This window comes from Anabas testudineus, chromosome 1 (assembly GCF_900324465.2).
Source record: "Anabas testudineus chromosome 1, fAnaTes1.2, whole genome shotgun sequence".
NCBI classification, from domain to species: Eukaryota; Metazoa; Chordata; class Actinopteri; order Anabantiformes; family Anabantidae; genus Anabas; species Anabas testudineus.
In genome coordinates this window covers 232,555-254,706 of record NC_046610.1, presented here as the reverse complement: position 1 = coordinate 254,706, position 22,152 = coordinate 232,555, and the positions used below count along the sequence as shown (strand labels likewise).

General features: G+C 42.4%; 1 protein-coding gene across 6 annotated transcripts; it reads left to right on the top strand.

The window, feature by feature from the left end:
* The first annotated feature begins 951 nt into the window (after positions 1-951).
* LOC113161597 (NACHT, LRR and PYD domains-containing protein 12-like) lies at positions 952-21,671 on the top strand. Of its 6 annotated transcripts, none has more exons than XM_026359282.1 (11): positions 952-994; positions 1,692-2,280; positions 2,544-2,648; positions 4,388-4,492; positions 6,805-8,656; positions 8,947-9,120; positions 10,086-10,259; positions 11,419-11,595; positions 17,061-17,213; positions 18,842-18,888; positions 20,945-21,671. In XM_026359282.1, exons 2-11 carry the CDS (start codon positions 2,001-2,003, stop codon positions 21,469-21,471), a joined length of 3,594 nt encoding a protein of 1,197 aa, XP_026215067.1. In that variant the 5' UTR covers positions 952-994; positions 1,692-2,000; the 3' UTR covers positions 21,472-21,671. The 6 variants fall into 6 exon arrangements, with proteins under 6 accessions (XP_026215067.1, XP_026215068.1, XP_026215065.1 ...); XM_026359283.1 differs by having other exon boundaries at positions 2,541-2,648; positions 4,391-4,492; XM_026359280.1 differs by having other exon boundaries at positions 2,541-2,648.
* Positions 21,672-22,152: the final 481 nt, after the last annotated feature.

Here is a 22,152-nt window from a genome sequence, read left to right as displayed (position 1 = left end):
TGTGGATCATGACACAGTTCCCTTGGCCTACCTTTGGTTGGACTTATCTCCTCACCTGTACAGTAAACCATCGTCACCAACTCTGTTCCTTCTGCTACAGCTGGCCGTCCCTGGAATGAGCACCAGCCTCCACCTGCTTCCTTCTTGGTTCTGCACAACATTACTTATCCCCTGTCTGAGGAGTAATCAGATTACTCTTTTGCTGCATGTATGCTGCATATACATGTATACTTAGATTCCGCTTTCGATAAACTATGCGAGCGCCAGCCGTCGTTCTACGATGCACATAACTGACGACTGCACCTAAATGTGTATTTAACAATTTACGAACAAACTAGTATGAATGTCAGTTGTTCTTTAATTAAGCTGAATTGTTTTTCTATCCCATTTGACCTGAATCTGTCACTGGAGTGAGGAAGTGGTTATGTGATTAAAAAATTATTTTTCTTTGCAACAGCAGAATTTTTCGTGGTGATTTACCAAAAAGTGTTTTATCAATTTAAAAAGTGTTTTTAAAAATCCCACTTTTTGCTCTTAATGTCTTCCTATATGTCGCCTAAAAAGTGAAAGTATTTACAGTACTTGAACTGATCATTTAATTAAATGCATGTTAAAAAAGAATAATCAGGGTAAAGTCTACAACAACAAGAAGAACACAGTTAACACAAGACAAGAGCAGAATCAAGTTCCAGTTGGAGAAGAGTTTAAATCAGTTTCTGAACTTCAGGCACATTCTGGCTTCACTTCTCAATATAAAGATTTTATTTGCAGTTTCTTTTCTTCTATACTGACCCCTGTTATCTGATTGTCTCTGTTTCCTGCAGGTTTCACACAAACATCATTTCAAGTAAATGTATGAGAAAAGTTGAAGGCGTTTGTGATACTTTTGTGGTTTTTAGCAGAAGCAGCAAAAGTAACGCCTCTCTGCTCTTTGTCGTTAAGTTTCATTTTGTCTTTGCTCGTCGAACATTGTCAGCCTCGGAGGGGGAAGAAGGTAAATGATTTTTACGTTTTTTCCTGTGATGTCTGACAGTTTCTGCTTCTTTTCAGTTTCTGCTAACAGAATAACAGCGAAAGTAAAGAGACAAGTAGAGGCTGTTGGTCTTTTTTTGGTCTGTTTTTCAGCAGATTCAGAATTATATTTTGGTGTTGTGATGTAGAAAATGTTGAGAGTATCACATAAAATTCTCCCCAGACAAGAGCGGAAGTACAAATGGTCCAGCCAGTAATTCTGTGTAACACTGAAGATATATAAGGTATAAACTTGAAAATTAGGTGATATTGAGTAAGGAACCGAGGTAGTTACTGTAAGGCTCAGAATACAGGAGCACTCTAGATTAGTGTGGAGGTCTAGTGACTGACAGCAGATGGTTTTCATCATCTTTTCACGTTTTCTGACACTAAAAACAGCTTTTCCAAAGTTGCATTGAGTTTCTGAGGAGAGGTTCAGTATTTCAGCGGGTGGTTGGGTTTTTAGTTTTGGTGTTTTCATTGTAAACCGGCTCACTGTACTATGAAGCCAGATTAGTGGTCTTTGGGTTTTACTTTTTATTAAAGCCAGCTCACTGTTGACCTGATTAGATCACCGTGTTGTTAAACCCTGAGTTTAGGGAAACAGACTCCATTGAATGATTGATCTCATCAGTGCAGAATTTTCATTTTTGAAAATCTCTGTTGTTTTTTTGAGCCAGATGTCTGGGATCAAAATAAACCACATTGAGGAGTCAGTGAAGTTCAACAAACGTGTCTTCTACCATCAGCAGACATATCATAAATGAAGATCGGACCACGTGGTGCTTGTATCTGGAAAATACAGCCTGGCTCTCCTGGTTCTGGGACTCTGGGTTTGCATCTTGCAGAGTAGCCTCTGCAGTTCTTCCCCTGACATCTTCTATAGACACTGGTCACTAATACATGATTGTATTTTGTTTTTGATTTTGGTCATTGATTGGACCTGCTGTGTTGGACCTCAGAGTCAGAAGTGGTAACACAACTGACTGATGACAATACTGTCAGTATTTCTCCAGGCAATCACAATGGAACCCGAAGATATCTTGAGAACTCTATTGGGTCTGGGAGCAGATGAATTTGACAGGTTCAAATGGCACCTACAGAATGAAAAGATCCCAAAGAGTCATCTGGAGAATGCAAACAGGCAGCAAACTGTGACTCTAATGGTGCAGAATTTTAGATTAAGTGGAGCACTGCAGATGACCAACAGTGTATTAAAGAAGATTCACAGGAATGACCTGGTTGGAACAATAAGCTCAAGACCAGAAGGTCAGTAACAAAGAAAAAAACTTGATGTCTTATCTAGTACATATTTAGTCATATTTAAAATTGCAGAGTGAGATTTGTTGGGTTTGTTTTTCTAAAGGGAAAAAACAATTAATACCGCTGCCTAAAGAGGATTCACTTTATTATCATCTTATTTTAATAGGTTTTAGATATTTACACTTCAAAGTAGTTGCTCTGAAAAACAACCAACCCCAAGATGAACAGCTATGGAAACTAATAAATACCATGTCTGTCTTCCCCAGCAGAAATTAGGGAAACGTCAGAGATCATAGAACCACCCTTCTGTCAGGTTTCTCAGGCTTTTCTTTGGGCTTCTCCCCCTCCTCCGGTTCCTCCTCCTGAAACCAAAGGTAAATCTGTTCAACCCTAACCCTAACCCTGACACACTTTAGGCAGATCTCCCATTCAGGTACAGTATGGGATGAGCAGGGAACCACCTTTTGAGTCTGTCCGCCTGTTAAATATGATGTTCTATTTTGTGATGTCATGTATTTTATGTACTGTTAGACGACGTCTAGCGCTTCAGTGAATATTTTACAGCCACTGACAATTTAAATTATGGGAGTTTGTTGGTGCAGGTTGGGGTGGATGGCTGGCACAATGAAACACAGGAGTTGGAGTCCAGTACACGATAACTTTCCATTGATGTTATTCTTACCAGTAACAGGATGAACGTGAGCGGTTGGATCTTCCCGCTTGTCACGTGATAAACATCATGTGAAGCAAAGGAAGCAACTTGTTTTTTTTTACAGCTAAAGTACATTTGTTTATTTAGAGCCTAACCCTAACCCAGACATTATAATGCCTAATACCAATCAAATCACTGTTTACACAATAGCTGTCCAGCGTTTTTGACGATCTAGCATGAGATAGCAGCCGCAATTTTGGTGCCTGATGTTCCAAGGGCTACAAACGCCTGCCTCCATTATGTAGGGTTGCTCTTACAACAAAGGGTCACACTGGTTGAAAAGGTTGGAACACAATTTATCAGATGAAGTCATTTATCCAAAGTTTTTGTCCGAAGTTACCTACAATAAATTATAAAGCAGCAACAAATCTAAGTTAGATGAACTTTGAAGTAAAGTGCCATGAGAATAAATGTTTGTTTGATTATGTTATAATTGTCTAATGTTTCATTAGACAATCTTTTGAATTTTGGGAGTGAAGCTGCTGAATAAGTTAGGAGTTAGGAGCTTGGTACACCATGGTTGGAACTGAAAATCATTGCTCTGGATCTTTCTCTGTGTGATAGGATCAGAGGCAGAGCTCAGTGGGTGAGAGGGCTGGATTAGCTTGCTGAGGTAAGAGGTTTCTGTTAGGCAGTATATTTAGAGAGGTAGGGTATGATTATTCTGATGTTGTGCAGGGAGGATCTGCTGCTTAGGTGATAGAGTAGTGATCAGTAAAGTTTAGTTGGTCATCACTGATGGCCCAGATTCCAGCAGACTTTGTAGTGATGATCACTGAAGATCCCAAGTCGATGCTGATATTGTGTTGTGTAGATGGTCTGGTTGGGAAGACCAGAACTCCTGTCTGGGTTGGATACACGGACCTGACGATGTACCTTGAAGGTTCACTCAGATAGGTAGGACCTGGACCATTCGAGAGCTGTACCAGCGATGCCCAATTCAGGAGGATCTGGTAACTTAAAATGTCTAAGGCTGCAGACAAATCAAGTAGGATTAGGACTGAGGCCTGGACCGCAGCCTTTGCAGAATGATCAATAAAAGGTTATTTCCAGTCCAAACACCATCTGTTAGAGATGGATCAGGTGACTCTGGACCATCTCTTAGTTCTGCTGCAATAGGTTAGTCTTCTGGGGGACCTCTACTGATACACTGAGCTCCTCTCCTCTCTCCACTTATATGAACATAAAGAACAGTAAATTTGTTGGGACAAAATAATTTGATCTTGTTGAAACATGGAGTGGAAACTAAAGCAAGAAAGTAAATAGCTAAATGCTCCTGTATAACGAGGAATCATGTTAATTGCTGGTTTTAGAGAATTACATTCACTGTGTTGCTCAGAAACACAACCAACCACAGATTAACAGCTACGGAAATTAACAAACACCACGTCTCTCTCTCAGCAGAAGTTGGGGAAACTTCAGAGATCATAGAAAGTGCCTGTCAGGTTTCCCAGACTCTTCTTCAGGCTTCACCTCCTCACCTTTTACCTGCTCATCAGACTGAAGGTAAATCTGTCTGTCAGGCAGGTCTTACAGACACATCTTAATCCACTTAGAATATGGGGTGAGCAGGGAAGCACATTTCAGACCTGCTGGGTCTAAAAGACGTTAATAGTTTAGATTAATTAATTATTGAAAATTATTCAGAATAATCTACAGGAAAGAAACAGTCTAAGTACGAGTGAGGTCTGACAGATAAATCTAGAGCTGTTGTAGTCCATCCATGCCGTATGCTGGATAGATCTGTTAATTTTTTTTCTAATAGTTAAGATTTTATTTGTAAAAAAAAATCATGAAGTCATTGCTTCTAAGAGTTAAGAGGGATCCTATTCAATTAAATTCAATTCAATTTTATTTGTAGAGCGCTTTTTACAATTGACATCGTCACAAAGCAGCTTTACACAACCAAAGAACAGAACATGAACAGTGAATGTGTATGAATCATAATAATCAGATTGTCCCTGATGAGCAAGCCAAGGGCGACGGTGGCAAGAAAAACTCCTTGAGAAGGCAACAGGAAGAAACCTTGAGAGGAACCAGACTCAACAGGGAACCCATCCTCATATGGGTGATTACATGCTGTGTAGGCAGCAGGCAGTCCAGTATAACAGTTAATGTCTTTAAGTTAATGTGGAGTCCAGTTAGTTAATTGCAGGCAGAGTTGTTCCATTCCTGGACTATCAAGCATTGAGTCAAGACCTCCTAGAAACGGCTTCCGACGTCCGCCGAGGCCAAGACCGACTTCATAGTAGAGTCTGGCCAACTCCAGTCTCCACACGCATCCCATAGGGCAGACGGTGGATCCAGGTGACGAGATCTCCAGACAGAAGTTGGGCATCAGGACGAGTCAGACAGGTCCAGATGGCAGAAGGTGGAATGACGTGTAGCTCGACAGAGAGACAGGAAGAGGGAAATAGAGAGGTAGAGAATGAGAGAGATGGCAGTTAGTTATGATCACAGTCAGATAAAGTTTGAGGTGAATGTATATGTAGAATAGTGCAGCAGGGACTCCGGCAGGACTAATTATGACAGCCTAACTAAAAGGGTGGGCCAGAAGGAAACACAGACATGAGGGCGCACTGGGATGTAGAGCAACCGAACACTTCACCATCAACAAACCTGAGTGATCAGTGAGAGTTGGGAAGACAGTATCTAAACATACCAGTTCACCATAATGCTCTACGTCCATGAGTCCTTCCCAAATCTATTTACTCAAATGCTAAATGACTAAATAAATAGGTTTTCAGCCTAGACTTAAACACTGAGACTGTGTCTGAGTCCCGAACGCTATTTGGAAGGCTATTCCATAACTTTGGGGCTTTGTTAGAAAAAGCTCTGCCCCCAGCAGTAGTTTTCATGATGCAAGGTACTGACAGGCAGCCAGCATCCTTTGATCAAAGTAGGCGTGGTGGATCCTAAGACACTAGCAGTTCACTTAGATACTGCGGCACAAGACCATTTAATGCTTTAAATGTAAAAGTAGTATTTTAAAATCAATGCGAAATTTCACGGGGAGCCAATGAAGTGTAGATAAAATAGGGGTGAGGTGTTAGGCTCGACAGAGCTATGACTGATTTCAGCCTGACTACAGTACTGAAAAGAAACCTGGGGTTGTTCTTATTTGCTTCTATTATGAGGAGTAATATGTGGTTCTAGCTTTACAGAGGTTGTTGTTTTTTTTTTTTTACATAATTCTGTATACAGTTATATTTTGTATATGTTCTTAAACCTTAGCCACTATAAATATGACGTCTGTTGTGATTTGGTGCTATACACATAAAACTGAATTGAATTAAATTAATTTGTAAATTATACATATCATATATCAGCATTTTATTAGTTCTGCAAAAATACACTAGTAACTAATGCTGTTAAAATAAATATCGTAAAAGTACAAGGTAATTCTCAGATTTGTAGGGGAGTACAAGTAATAGTAATAGGAACAGAACAAGTATCTGAAAATAGTATTTAAGTACAGTACTTGAGCAAATATACATGGTTACTTAACACCTCACATCAACCTGCCAAATATTCAGGATCTGTACAACACACTGAACCACTCAACCCTTGGTGCCTAAAATGCAGCTACCTGTTTCCCAAAGGGAATTAATAAAATATCATGTATTATTTAATTTAAATTTTTATGTCACCTAAATTACACCTGGATTAAAACTCCGATTGAAAAAGCAAAACTATCCAGCACAACAATTCTCATGTTGCATGGTATTCTGCCGGACAGGACACTGTATTAAAAAAACAGAAAACAAATTCTAATAAATCTAATCCTTTTTGTTTTCTCCTATTAATGTTTGATACAGTTGAGATGATTCCAGTACCGGAACCACAACACATCACATATTACCAACAGGAGCTCCAGTCAAACCTCCAGGATAACTTTATGTGTGCACAAGAAGGATGGGCAGAGGACAAACAGCGTCTGGTTGATATCTACACAGAGCTGTACATCACAGCTGGAGCTGACGTACATATCAACACACAGCATGAAGTTCGACAGATTGAGAAAACAGAGAAACCAACAGAACCAGAGAAACCAGTAAAACCCAGGGACATGTTCAAACACCCCTCTGCAGAATACCGACCCATAAAAACAGTGCTGACCAATGGAATCGCAGGAATTGGAAAAACATTTCTTGTCCGCAAGTTTGTGTTGGACTGGGCTGAAAAAAGAACCAATCAAGATGTTCATCTCATTTTCCCCTTCAGCTTCCGTCAGCTGAATCTACTGAAGGGACTAAAGTTTAGTTTGGCAGAACTCATCCATCAATGTATCCCAGAAACTGTAGACATCAAGGAGGAGGCTCTTAACCACATCTTTACAGCTCTACAGTCATCAGGAAACACCAACTATGACAAGAGCAAATTCAAACTTCTGTTCGTTTTTGACGGACTGGATGAGAGTCGCCTTCGTCTGGACCTTGATGTCGATGACATTCGTTCTACTGATGTAACGCAGTCGACTACAGTAGATGTGCTGCTGAGGAAGCTCATCAATGGAAAACTGCTTCGCTCTGCTCGCCTCTGGATAACCACACGACCTGCAGCAGCCAATCAGATCCCTCGAAAGTTTGTCGACAGCATGACGGAGGTCAGAGGGTTCACTGACCCACAGAAGGAGGAGTACTTCAGGAAGAGGTTCAGAGATGAGGAGCAAGCCAGAAGAATCATCTCCCACATCAAGACATCACGAAGCCTCCACATCATGTGTCACATCCCAGTCTTCTGCTGGATCAGCGCTACAGTTCTGGAGGATGTGTTGAAAACCAGAGAGGGAGGAGAGCTGCCCAAGACCCTGACTGAGATGTACACAGAGTTCCTGGTGTTTCAGGTTGACCGGACAAAAGAGAAGTACGGCTCAGAAAACTGTATTCACTACATTAAGTCATTAGCAAAACTGGCTTTTCAGCAGCTGGAAAAAGGAAACTTGATCTTCTATGAGAAAGATCTGAAAGAGAGCGGAATTGATGTGAGTGGAGCCTCCGTGTGTTCAGGAGTGTTCACAGAGATCTTTAAAGAAGAGCGTGGGAAGAGGAAAGAGAAAGACAAGATGTTCAGCTTTGTTCATCTGAGTGTTCAGGAGTTTCTGGCTGCAGTTTATGTGGAGAGGTCACTAATTAACAGGAACAGAAATGTGATGACTTTACCACAATTGTCAAAACAAAACCTGGGACTGATTTTAAGGAGAAACTCTACAACAAAGATTCACAGGATTGCCATTGAAAAGGCTTTACAGAGTCCAAATGGACACTTAGATTTGTTCCTCCGCTTCCTTTTGGGTCTTTCACTGCAGAACAACCAGGAGAATCTAAGGGACCTGCTAAAAAGGACAGACAGTAGTTCACAAAGCTATCAGGAAACAACTGAATACATCAAGAAGAAGCTCAGTGAGAATCTGTCTGCAGAGAAAAGCATCAACCTGTTCCACTGTCTGAATGAACTGAACGATCGTTCTCTAGTGGAGGAGATCCAACAGTACCTGAGATCAGGAAGTCTCTCCACAGACCAACTGTCTCCTGCTCAGTGGTCAGCTCTGGTCTTCATCTTACTGTCATCAGAAAAAGATCTGGACTTGTTTGACCTAAAGAAATTCTCTGCTTCAGAGGAGGCTCTTCTGAGGCTTCTGCCAGTGGTCAAAGCCTCCAACAAAGCTCTGTAAGTTCACAGATACAGCCAACATCAAGGGCATACCCTTTATCAGTGAAGTCAGAGAGTGACAAGAGGAGTTGTTTTCTACAACAGCTGTTGTAGAACAGCTGTTCAAAGCCAGGTTGTGTTCCTCCACCAGTGTTTCCTTGTAAGCTGGCGAGATGTTCTGGGGGCCTGTGCTGTTGTTACCACATAACCTGTCCTCACCCACTGGGACAGGAACAGTGTCATAGGTTGTTGGTTGGTGCTTTCTTAACAAGAAATTAAGCCATGATTCGTGTGTTTTTTTTTTTCAGACTGAGTGGCTGCAAACTCTCAGAGATAAGCTGTGAACCTCTGTCGTCAGTCCTCAGCTGCCAGACCTCTGGTCTGAGAGAATTGGACTTGAGTAACAACAACCTGCAGGATTCAGGAGTGAAGCTTCTGTCTGCTGGCCTGGAGAGTCCTCGATGCAAACTGGAAACTCTCAGGTCAGCATAGATCTCAAAATTGTGACCCAGGAGTGTCACAGTGGTATTTTAAAATTATCATGGTACGTCTCTTTCTTTCTCTGTTTTGAAAGTAACAATACAGGTTATTTCAGTATTTCAATAAAAAAGAAACCTATATACATTAGACACAGAGTGATATATTTAAACTGTTTATTTTGATGATGAAACCCAAAATCCACTATATCCTAAAATTTTAATATTATAAAAAACAAATGTTGTAGACTCATAGTGTCACAGTTTAATCAACTAATTAACATAAAACACCTACAAAGGTTTCCGGAGCCTTTAAATGGTCTCTCAGTCTGGTTCATGAGGCTGCGAAATCATGGGAAGACTGCAGACCTGACGGTTGTCCAGATGAGTCATAGACACCCTCCACAAGGAGGGTAAGCCACAAAAGGTCAATGCTATAGAAGCTGGCTGTTCAGAGAGTGCAAGTATATAAATGGAAAGTTGAGGGGAAGGAAAAGATGTGGCAGAAAATGTGTGAAAGCTGAAGTTTGGGAGAGATTCACAAGGAGTGGACTGCGGCTGGAGACAGTGCTTCAAGAGCAACCACACGCAGATGTGTTAAGGCTATAACTGTCACGTTCCTTGTGTGAAGCCACTCCTGAACTGGAGACATCAGAATCATCTTACCTACACTAGGAGAAAAATGACTGAAATGTTGCTTCGTGGTCCAAATAATTTTTCAGATGATAGTAAATTTTGCATTTCATTTGGAAATACATGTCCGAGTTTGGAAGAAGAGTGAAGAGTATCTTCACTTCGACATGTTTCAGGAAGAGCCGGGAAATGAACCATATGATTGGTAGATCACTGCTCTACCTCCTGAGCCACAGTCATCCCCAATTTATTTTCTCATTTATTCTGAATTCTCTCACAAACTATGAAACACTATTTTTTATATATATGTGTGTGTGTGTGTGTGTGTTTTTTTTCAGACTGAGTGGCTGCAAACTCTCAGAGATAAGCTGTGAGCCTCTGTCCTCAGTCCTCAGCTGCCAGACCTCTGGTCTGAGAGAATTGGACTTGAGTAACAACAACCTGCAGGATTCAGGAGTGAAGCTTCTGTCTGCTGGCCTGGAGAGTCCTCGATGCAAACTGGAAACTCTCAGGTCAGCATAGATTAATTTGAAAATTGTGACCCAGAAGTGTCAAATGGTATTTTAAAATTATGATGGTACGTCTCTTTCTTTCTCTGTTCTGAAAGTAACAATACAGGTTATTTCAGTATTTCAATGACAAGGTGACAAATATATACATTAGACACAGAGTGATATATTTAAACTGTTTATTTAAATTGTTTATTTTGATGATGAAACCCAAAATCCACTATATCATAAAATTTGAATATTATAAAAAAATGAATGTTGTATATTGTATGTTGTATATATTAAAAACAATCAATTTATTTATAGAGCACTTTTCTAAACATATGTTACAAAGTGCTTTACAAAAAAAACACAGGTAGCCCAACAAGACCAACTTGAGCAAGCACTAGGCAAAAGCCCACCCTAGAGGAAGAAACCTCCAGCAGAACCAGACTCATGTTAGACGGTCATCTGCCTCGAACCTGTTGGGTTGCAGGAAATAAACAATAATGCAAACAAAACTTACAACAACTACAACATCAGTCCTTCAGAAAACCAAAACAAAGGAAAGAAATTCATCTAAGTTAATAGGAAGTCGTCCTAAATTAAGAGTCGTATGTGTTTAAAGAAGATCAGAAAAAGCTTGCCTGTAGAGGTATGTTTTAAGTAGAGATTTAAAAGATGTTACTGAGTCAGCTGATCTTATTTCCTCAGGTAAGTTGTTCCAGAGTTTGGGGGCTCTAACTGCAAAAGCTCTGTCACCTCTAGTTTTCATTCTAACATCAACATATATAGAGTCACCAATTAACCTGTCTTTGAAGGTGGGAGAAAGCCAGAGTACCTGGAGAGAACCCAGGATTGTGCAAACCCCAAACTCCACACAGAAAGGTAAACGCACTCTGTCCTCGTTGCATTTTTGCACCTGGGTCCACCGCTTGTTAGCCAGTTCGTAACAATATTCAAATTTTCTGAGAAAGTGAATTTGTCATTTCCAGTAGCATTAACCCATGAATAAATAAACAATTGAAATATATCACTTTGTATAATTGATCTATATAAGAGTTTGTCCTTTTGAACTGAATTCCTGAAATTAACTCTTGATGATATTATAATTTATTGAGATGCACCTGTATCTTACTAAATAAAAGCTACACTATGTGTTTTTAAAAAATTATTTTTACAGATTAAGTGGCTGTAACCTCTCCCAAACAAGTCTTGAACCTCTGTCCTCAGTCCTCAGCGCCCCAGCGTCTTGTAGTCTGAAAGTGCTGGACCTGAATGACAATGACCTGCAGGATACAGGGATAAAGCTGCTCTGTGCTGGACTGGAGAGTCCATACTGCAGACTGGAAAGTCTCAGGTCAGGATTGGTCACCTTAAAGTTATTTAATTGGTGAAGGGGCCTGAATTTAAATTTAACATAAATATTGTAAAAAGAAAATCTGGTAACACATTATGGATATTAATATCACCTTATGACAGGACATCAGTACCTCACTCACCATAATGTCTCATATTCTTGAGACATGATGGTGACTGCATAGTTTATCTGTAAAGCACAGTGCTTACATTTTCATGACTTGACATTTATATCCTGAATGTAACATTTTTAAACTGCACTTGGAACAACTAGTTTTAAGTACTATGTGCCACAGGTGGAATGAGAAACCCTGACATTTCTTATTTTAGTCAAAGCCATTAAAAGAGCACACTGAAGTAGTTTGTACACAGGTCTGTGTTAAAAAAGAGAGGCACGTTCAATGACAATACTTCTTTAAATAAAACAATGAAAATCATTTTCACATTTATCTTTTATTTCAGAGCCATGTACCAACACAGAGGAGGGCAGTCATCCTAACGTTACTCCAGCACAAGTTGATTATCTTGTTGATAACACTGCTGCCTCACTCTGAACAACACCCAATATTGATCAGATCCTCCCTGCAAACAAAAAGCCTGGTTCTGTGCAAGGACCAATTGTTTTCACTTTATTTATGTCCCCTTTAAGCAATATTATTAGGAAGCACTCTTTGCTATGCAGATGATACCTAGCTATATTTATCTACACTTCCTGTTAAAAAACACTAAAGAACTGGCAGGGCCATTGCCCTTATTTTCTTGTAAAATTAAACAGTGCTTTAATGTAACAACAATTTACAGTTTTTACAGCAAAAAAGCTGTTGTTGTGTCCTGTAACAGTAAGGTACTGAACCAAAGATTTAGCAATTAATTACTGTTTATTGGCAACTTTTCTAGAAGGTATATTTACAATTTTTGTTGTTAAATAAAGTAAAGTATATAATGTATACACTACATACCTTTGCAGGAGGGTTTCATTAAGTAACTTCATTTCATAACTCTTACTCCGTACTATTAAACTAGATAGATAGATAGATAGATACTTTATTGATCCCCAAGGGGAAATTTTGGTGTTGCAGCAGCCATTACACACAAAAACATTGAACATTAAGTAACATGATCTACACAACAATACACGAGACACAGTACAAGAATAACACACAGAATAGACAGTAATACCAACAAAACACACAGTAGGACTTGAATGTAAAGTGACTAAGTTACACATCAGCGTGGACACTGACTCTCTGTCAGGGAGTCATTGTACAGGCTGATGGCTGTTGGCACAAATGACTTCCTGAACCTTTCCTTGTCACAGCGGAGCTGGAGAAGTCTCTGGCTAAAACTGCTCCGCTGTTTGACAAGTAGGCTGTGGAGAGGATGTGAGCTGTTCTCCATGATGCTCAGCAGTTTGTGCAGCATCCTCCTCTCCACAACCTGCTCTAAAGGTTCCAGAGAAGCCCCCAGCACAGAGCCAGCTTTCCTGATCAGCTTATTCAGTTTCTTAGTGTCGCTGGCTCTGATGCTGCTGCCCCAGCAGACGACAGCAAATAATGTCGCACTGGCTACAACAGACTGGTAGAAGATCTGCAGCATCTTGTTGGACACATTAAAGGACCTGAGCTTCCTCAGGAAGTAGAGTCTACTCTGTCCCTTCCTGTATACAGCCTCTGTGTTGAACTTCCAGTCCAGTCTGTTGTCCAGGTGAACTCCCAGGTATTTGTACCTCTCCACCACCTCCACCTTCTCACCCAGAATGGACACAGTGTCAAAGCCAGTTTTCTTCCTCCTGAAGTCCACAACCATCTCCTTGGTCTTGCTTACATTCAGGGTGAGATGGTTGTTTCCACACCACTTTACAAAGCTGTCCACCAGACCTCTGTACTCTGTCTCCTCCCCACCCCTGAAACACCCAACCACTGCAGAGTCATCTGAGAACTTAGAACTTAGACTCAGTGTTGTACTGAAAGTCTGAGGTGTACAGGGTGAAGAGGAACGGTGAGAGGACAGTCCCCTGAGGTGCTCCTGTGCTACTGACCACCCGCTCAGACTCACATCCCTGCAGTTGTACAAACTGTGGTCTGTCTGTCAGGTAGTCAGTGATCCAGGAGGCTGTGGAGGAGTCTACCTGCATCTTCAGGAGCTTCTCTCTCAGCAGGACAGGCTGGATGGTGTTAAAGGCACTGGAGAAATCAAAGAATGTGATCCTAACAGTGCTGTTAGCCTTGTCCAGGTGTGAGAGAGCTCGCTGAAGCAGGTAGACAATAGCATCATCTACTCCAACCCGGGGACGGTAGGCGAACTGCAGTGGGTCTAGTGATGTCTCAACCTGAGGTCTCAAATGAGTCAGAACCAGTCTCTCCAGGACCTTCATGATATGTGAGGTGAGGGCGACTGGTCTGTAATCATTTAGAGCAGAAGGAGATGAGGTTTTTGGAACTGGCGTCAGACATGATATTTTCCAAACCTTTGGCACCTGCTCCATTCTCAGGCTCAGGTTGAAGAGGTGCTGTAGAATCCCAGAGAGACACCATCAGGTCCTGCTGCCTTATTCTGGTTCAGCTTCTCCAGCTGCCTCTTCACCTGGCTGCTGGTCACTGACAGATGGGTAGGGGAGGTGGGTATGGTAGAGGAAGAGGAGGGGGGTGACGGTGGGATCATTTCTTCTGCAAGAGTTCCAGTGACGGGTGTGGTTTTATGACCGTCACTGATGTTCCTTGTAGGATGGGTGTGGGGGGGCAGCAGTGGAGACGCTGTTCTGTCTGTGAGTCTGGCAGAGGAGAGGGTGGAGGGGGAGGGTGCAGCAGAGTGTCTGGAGGTGGAGGAGGGGGAGAGGGAGGGTGGTCGTGCTGTAAACCTGTTGAAAAAATGGTTCAGCTCGTTGGCCTTGTCCAGGTTCCCTTCTACCTGGTTCTCCTTCACCTTGAAGCCAGTGATCTTCTTCATTCCAGACCACACATGCTTCATGTTGTTCTGCTGGAGTTGGTTCTCCAGCTTCCTACTGTACGCGTCCTTACTCTGCCTCAGACTCACCCTCAGCTCTCTCTGCACAGACTTCACCTGGTCCTTGTCTCCCTCCAAAAAGGCCTTCTTCTTCCTGTTCAGCAGCTCCTTTAAGTTGCTGGTGATCCAGGGCTTGTTGTTAGAGAAGCACCTCACTGTCCTGGTTGGGATGATGTTGTCCACACAGAAGTTAATGTACTCTGTGACGCTGTCTGTCATGGAATTGATGTCGTCTCCATGTTGGTCACAGAAAACATTCCAGTCTGTGGCTTCAAAGCACCCCTGCAGAGTCTCAATAGCTTCCTGAGACCACTTCCTTACAGTTCTCGTGCTCACTGTCTGCTTTTGAACAATAGGAGTGTAGACGGGGGTGAGGAGCACCAGGTTGTGGTCAGATCTGCCTAAGGGAGGGAGAGCAGGTGTATGCATCCTTAATGTTTGCATACAGTAAATCTAAGATCTTATTGTCTCTGGTGGAGCAGTTGACAAACTGGGAAAAAGTGGGAAGAGTTGTGTCCAGAGACGTGTGGTTGAAGTCTCCTGTTATTATTATGAAGGAGTTTGGATGCTGGTTCTGTAGGTTAGCGGTGACTGAGTTGATGACGTCACACGCTACGTCAGGAGCGGCTGACGGGGGAATGTAAGTCGTAATGACAATAACACAGCTAAACTCCCTCAGTAGATAATATGGACGCAGACTTACAGCTAACAGTTCAATGTCCGGGCTACAGAGACGCTCCTTTACAGTAACATGTCCGGGGTTACACCACCTGTTACTCACAAGCACTGCAATCCCCCCTCCTCTCTTCTTACCACTACTCCTACAGTCTCTGTCCGCCCGCACAGTCCTGAAGCCGCTGATGGTGCAGTTGGAGTCCGGAATATGTTCCTGCAGCCAGGTCTCAGTAAAACACATGATGCTGCACTCACGATATTCCCGCTGGCTTGAAGTCAGCGCACCGAGCTCGTCCATCTTATTCACCAGGGACCTCACATTTGCTGTGACTACAGAAGGTAGAGAAGGTTTAAACCTTCTCTTCCACTCTTTCTTTTTTAGTCCAGCTCTGCATCCCCGGCACCTTCTCCTTAGCTCCACGGGGATCAGAGGCCTTTTTCCCGGTGAGTGTTGGGAGAGCGCGATCAGCTGATCCCTGGTGTAAACAATGCGTCCTCTCCTGGTTGCGTCCATTGTTAATCCCCATCAATACATAAAGTGTTGGAAAAGTCACGAAAAATGGGGAAAACTACATTACACTCATTACAGTATAAATGAGTGAGACTCAATGGACTGGAGCAAGGAAGTAGTGATGTAGTGCTGGTTGCTGGGGTGGGGAAGGTCTACACTTGCAGGTCCAAAGTGACGACATCAGTCTCTGAAAACAGAAACACTGACACAGGCTGATTTGTTTATAAGTTAAGTTTTGTAGTAGTAGTAGTAGTATTAGCTCCAGCTTATCTTCATGACCTCATAGTTCTGTATTTTCCAAGCAGAACTCTCCGTTCTCAAACTGCAGGTCTACTTGTGGTTCCTAGAGTTTCCAAATGTAAAATGGGAGGCAGAGCCTTTAGCTATCAATCTCCTCTCCTGTGGAAACAGCTCCCAGTTTTGGTTCTGGAGGCAGACACCCTCTCCACATTTAAGACTAGACTTAAAACTTTACTTTTTTATAAAGCTTATAGTTAGAGATGGATCAGGTGACTCTGAACCATCTCTTAGTTCTGCTGCTATAGGTTAGTCTGCTGGGGGAACTCTACTGATACACTGAGCTCCTTTCCTCTCTCCTTTCTCCTCTATCCATTCAAATTCTACCATTTCATGTCATTAACTTTGTGTCTTTTCTCTCCTGTAGTTGTGTTTCCTCTCTCCTCTTTTCACTCACACCAACCAGTCGAGGCAGATGGCCACCCACCCTGAGCCTAGTTCTACTGGAGGTTTCTTTCTCTAAAGGGAGTTTTTCCTCTCCACTGTCTTCTGGTGCTGCTCAGTGGGGTTGTTGGGTTTTCTATATAATTCATTACAGTTATATTTTGTAAGTTCTTAAATCTTAAACACTGTAAAGAGCCTTGCGATTACTTCTGTTGTCATTTGGTGCTGTACAGATAAAATTACATTAAATTGAATTCAACTAAAGCTTTCATGTCTAGACGGGATCATTAGTTGAAGCTAGCTGGCTAACTAAAGGTTAACATTCACATCCTACGTTCTGTTTTAACTAGGTGCTGTTCAAACTGTTAAGATTGTAAATGATGGGCAAAGATTAGGCAAATTTATCACTAGAATACTCTTATAATACTTTATGGATATTACAACATCTTAGTTGTGTCACCTCAGCAACATTTGTGCAACAATGCTGTCGTTTCTGAGCCGGGACAAAACCAACACTTTGATACAGAGAAGAAGCCTGTAGTGCTTTGTATTTCATGTCTGCAAAGGCTTAACGATGAAATGTGTATTTGTTTTAGGTTGTCAGGTTGTCTGGTCACACTGGAAGGTTGTGCTACTCTGGCTTCAGCTCTGAGCTCCAACCCCTCCCATCTGACAGAGCTGGACCTGAGCTACAATCATCCAGGAGACTCAGGAGTGAAGCTGCTGTCTGCTGGACTGAAGACTCTCAGGTAACAACAACATAGTTTCTGTTACCCGGGATCAGCACAGTGCTGTAAAGCTACACATGGATATAGGCAGCAGGTGCTCCTGCCTTCATTTCTAAAAATAGAATGTGTGTAGTGGAACAGTGGAGAGGAAAAAACTCCTTTTAGAGGAAGAAACCTCCAGCAAAACTAGGCTCAGGGTGGGCGGTCATCTGCCTCGAGTGGAAAGAGGAGAGAGAAGAGGATCGTAGAAAATCATAAGAAAGAGATGAGCCATGATCAGGGAGAATGCATTTACATTTACATTTAGTCATTTAGCAGACGCTTTTATCCAAAGCGACTTACAAGTGAGGAACAAGGCAAGCAAACAAAATCTAAGTCAAGAAGAAACAACATCAAAGCAAAGTGCTATTGAAAAAGTGTTTCTGTTTCAAGAGATGTTAGAAAGAAAGGGTAGAATTTTTTTTTTTTTTTTTTTAAAGGAAGATGAAGAAGAGTTCTGTTTTCAGCAGTTTTTTAAAGATTGCAAGTGAGGTGGCTGAGCGTGCAGAGATAGGCAGCTCATTCCACCATCGTGGGATCACTGAGCTGAACAGTTTTCCTTGGTGTCGACTGTGTGCTGCTGGTACCACCAGACGACGTTCCCTGGTTGAGCGCAGTGGACGGGAGGGGATGTAGACCTGAACGATTGAATTGAGATAAGATGGAGCTGTGGAGTTAACCACTCTGTAGGCAAGAGACAGAGCTTTGAACCTGATCCTTGCAGCCACAGGAAGCCAGTGCAAAGATCTGAAGAGCGGTGTGACATGAGACCTTTTAGGTTGATTAAAAATGAGGCGTGCTGCCTCATTTTGGATCATCTGGAGGGGTTTGGTCGTGGATGCCGGTAAACCCATCAGTAGTGCAGCAGCTTCCGGGTGCATCCAGCCAATGGGACCTGGAACATTCAGCCTCTTCCCATGATGAGGACCTGGAAGAAGGATAGAAGGTACAAGTGAGGGAGAAAGAAAAGAGAGAGGGAGAGGCCCACAGCAAATGTGCTTATCTGTTTGGGAGGGTTAGATGAAGCTGTTATTGTCAGAATTAATTCTGTGATCTCATGGATACCAATCTGTGTAGAATTGAAATTAAAGCAGTATCTTGTTTAAGCAGTTGGGAAAGAAATGTGTCAGATTCTGACACAATCTATTATCCACAGCTGCTGCATTAAAACGTCTCTGCAGTAGGTTAAGGCTCCAGGACAGATATGTTGATGTGTTGCTAATGTGCCGCAGAGTGCAGTGCCTTTTAGCACAACCATCCACATGTATTGACCTTGCTGACTGATATTTGTGCTATAGCTGCTGAGGAACAGAGCAGGAGAGACGGAGCCTTGTTATCATTGCAACCAGCACATAGTTTCCTAACGCAGAAATTCACTTTGCCTGTTTGTATGTTTATGCACAGATAGAAGAAGGGAAACAGGTGAGAGGTTTATTCAGGTAAAGCGCCACAAAACGAGTTCTGGCTGACGAGACCCTAACCCTCCTGACAGTCTAAACAAGCTGTCAGAAATCAGCAGGCACATATTGAACATCAGAGATTGATTATGAGAATGATGATGATAGTGACAAAAGCTCTGAAGGTTCATTCTTACTTTGCTTCTTCCCCAGGGTGGAACAGTGTGGAGAGCGGTGGCTGAAACCTGGCCTCAGGAAGTGTAAGTGTCCACTGATCTGATCACTAAAAGACCCTGTTCAGTCTGCAGTGACACATAAAGACCAAACCTAAAACCAGTTTTCAGTTAAATGCAAGTTCATGTGTGACACGTTGGTGTGATGGTTAGCACTGTTTACTGTCTTTCTGTGTGTGTTTTGTTCTCCCAGTGTCTGAGTGGGTTCTCTCCAGGTCCCACAGTCCATAGGGTTAGCTGATGACTTAAATTGCCCGTAGGTGTGAATCTGAACAATTGTCAGTCTACATACAGTATTTCAGCCCTAGCAATCTGTCCAGCAACCTGTGAGTGGGACACTGAGATCCTGGGGTTTTAAACTGGTTCTGAATTATTAAGGGTCTGGAACAGTGTATTCAAATTCAAATTCAAATTTTATTTGTCACATACACAGTCATACACAGTGCGATATGCAGTGAAATGCTTAGGCGACTGCCCGTGACCTTAAAAAATACTACTGACTATTGAAGACTATTAATAGGAAATAAATATAATAAAAAAAAGTAGAAGTAAATTTAACTAAGAATAAAATATCTGTACAGTGCAAATATACAATATAAGAATATGGGAAAATATAGAATTTTAGAATTTTGTGTGGGAAGGAGTGGAGTATAAATAAAAATGTCCAGGAGGTGTGCAAGTATGCTGTAAAGTGTTCATACTTAAAGTGACTTGTGCATAATAGAATAAATAGTAATGTGATAGGTGTGCAGTAACCACTAGGGCCGATGATTGTCCCAAATGTCCAGAGAGAGTGCAAGAAGCATGAGTGTGGGTGTGTAAAGTGGGTCAGTACTGTGTGGTGTGCTGGTTGAGAGACAGTATCACCTGTGGGAAGAAGCTCCTCCTCAGTCTCTCTGTATTGGCCTACAGGGAGCGGAATCGCTTTCCCGATCTCAACAGAGAGAACAGTCCATTGCTGGGGTGGCTGAGGTCCTTCACGATCTTCCTGGCCTTGGTCCAGCACCGCTTGCTGTAGATTGAGTGTAGGTCAGGGAGCTTGGTGTGGATGATGTGCTCAGCTGATCGCACAACCCTCTGTAGAGCTCGTCTGTCCTGCATGGCGCTGTTCCTGAACCAGGTCATGATGTTTCCTGTCAGGATGCTCTCTATGTTGCCGGAGTAAAAGTTCCTGAGCACCTTGGAGGGCAGTCTAAAGTCTCTCAAGCGCCTGAGGTGGTAGAGACGCTGGCGGGCCTTTTTCACCACGGTGTTGATGTGACAGGACCATGACAGGTCCTGCTTGATGTGGACACCGAGGTATCTGAAGCCGTCTACTCTCTCCACTGGGCTGTTGTTGATGACAGGGGTCTGGTAGTTCCTCTCCTGCTTTGTGCTAAAGTCCACTACCAACTCCTTTGTCTAGAAGGAGATTGTTCCTCTGGCACCAGTGCTCCAGATTTCCAATCTCCTCCAGGTAGGCCGTCTCATCATTGTCAGTGATCAGGCCCACCATGACGTTGGCATTAGCAAACTTGGTGATGGTGGTGGAGTTGGTCGAGGCTAGGCAGTCGTGTGAGTACAGTAGAGGGCTCAGAACACAACCCTGTGGTGCTCCAGTGCTGAGCGTGAGGGAGGCTGAGACATGTCCACCCATCCTTACAGTATGTATCTCCGTGTGAAGAGAGCAGTTACAGATGATTATCACATAGTTTTGAGTTTGTGGCGAGAGCAGCTTAATCTGTCTAAATCATTTCATTTAAAAAGGCAATGAGTTCTCAGGCAATCTGTTTGACATATTTAAATTAAAAAATCAAGGTCTCCTGGACAGACAGGGTTCCGATAACAGCAGTAGAATTAATATAATATTGTTTGTCATCAGAGCTCTGTCTGTGCCGATCTTCTTAGTTGTCACTAATATTAATTCCATTAGTAGAGGCCTGAGTTGAGAGCTGTGATAAGCAGAACAATTTCCCTCTGAGATCAATAAAGTTTGTTTAATCTTGAATCTTGATTGAGTTAATGGGGCCTGGATTCAGATAAAATGTGATTAAACTAGACTGAGCTGTTTCAGCTGATGCTGTGTCTCGTTTCTCTCCTTTAGATTTCTGTGAACTCACAATCAACACGAACACAGTGAACAGAAACCTGAGAATGTCTGATGACAACAGGACGATCACACGGGGGGAGGAGGAGCAGCCGTATCCTGATCACCCAGACAGATTTGATGAGTGTCCTCAGCTTCTGTGCAGTTCTGGTCTGACTGGTCGCTGTTACTGGGAGGTTGAGTGGAACGGGGGAATTGAAATTTCAGTGAGTTACAGAGGAATTGGCAGGAGAGGAAATGGTGATGAGTGCAGGTTTGGAAACAACCATCTGTCCTGGAGTCTGATCTGCTCTCAAGATGGTTACTCTGTCTGTCACACCAAGACAAACACTTCCATCTCCTCCTCCTCTGACTCTAAAAGAGCAGCAGTGTACCTGGACTGTCCTGCTGGGACTCTGTCCTTCTACAGAGTCTCCTCTGACAAACTAATCCACCTCCACACCTTCAACACCACATTCACTGAACCTCTTTATCCCGGCTTTAGAGTCTGGTCTGGTTCTTCGTTGTTTCTGTGTTCTGAATAGGAGGAAGAATCTCTACATTAGTTCTGGTTTGTATGTAATTGTTGTTTAAATCAGATTCTGACTGTGAATCAGAGATTGATTGGAATAAACTGTAAAGCACGTAACAAATGAACCTCATATGCTGTTAAAACAGATGTCACTTAATATCTTTACATTTTAAATTTGTTTTCAAATAGTTCTAATTAAAATGTAGCATCATCTCCTGGCATCATTTTACAGTTTAAGACACTTTTATGCAACGCAACTTACAAGGTACAAAGGCAGGTTTAGTGTAAGGAGGTCCTGCCTAAGGATGGAATATTTAGCTGCTAATAAAGGGCTGAGAGGTGTGGAAACCCGGACCCTACCTACCTACGTGTTGATTGTTGTTAAAACTAATAATGTCAGATCTAGAATTTGAGTTATGGTAACTAGACTTCCTTCTTGTTCCGTAGAAATGTTTCACTACTCATCAAGTAGCTTCTTCAGTGCTTTTGCGTTGGACCTGGGACTCCGGCTGCTCCATTGTGCCAATCTTTGTTTTTTGGAGCAGGATGCTGCCTTGTTGTGGGCCACACAAGTTGAGATGCCTGCCTTCTTTCAATTGGGCTTCTGTAGAGGTGGGGATGTTTTTCGCTCTATGGTTCAGGGTCCTGTAGACTGAGAGTTGAGAGCTTTCTTATCCACTTCATCCATATATGA

Coding starts and splice junctions, on each gene's coding strand:
- LOC113161597 (XM_026359280.1), top strand. CDS start 2,001: ATGACAATACTGTCAGTATTTCTCCAGGCAATCACAATGGAACCCGAA. Junction 2,649..4,387: donor TCCTCCTCCTGAAACCAAAG/GTAAATCTGTTC, acceptor TCTCTCTCTCAG/CAGAAGTTGGGGAAACTTCA. Junction 9,121..10,085: donor TGCAAACTGGAAACTCTCAG/GTCAGCATAGAT, acceptor GTTTTTTTTCAG/ACTGAGTGGCTGCAAACTCT.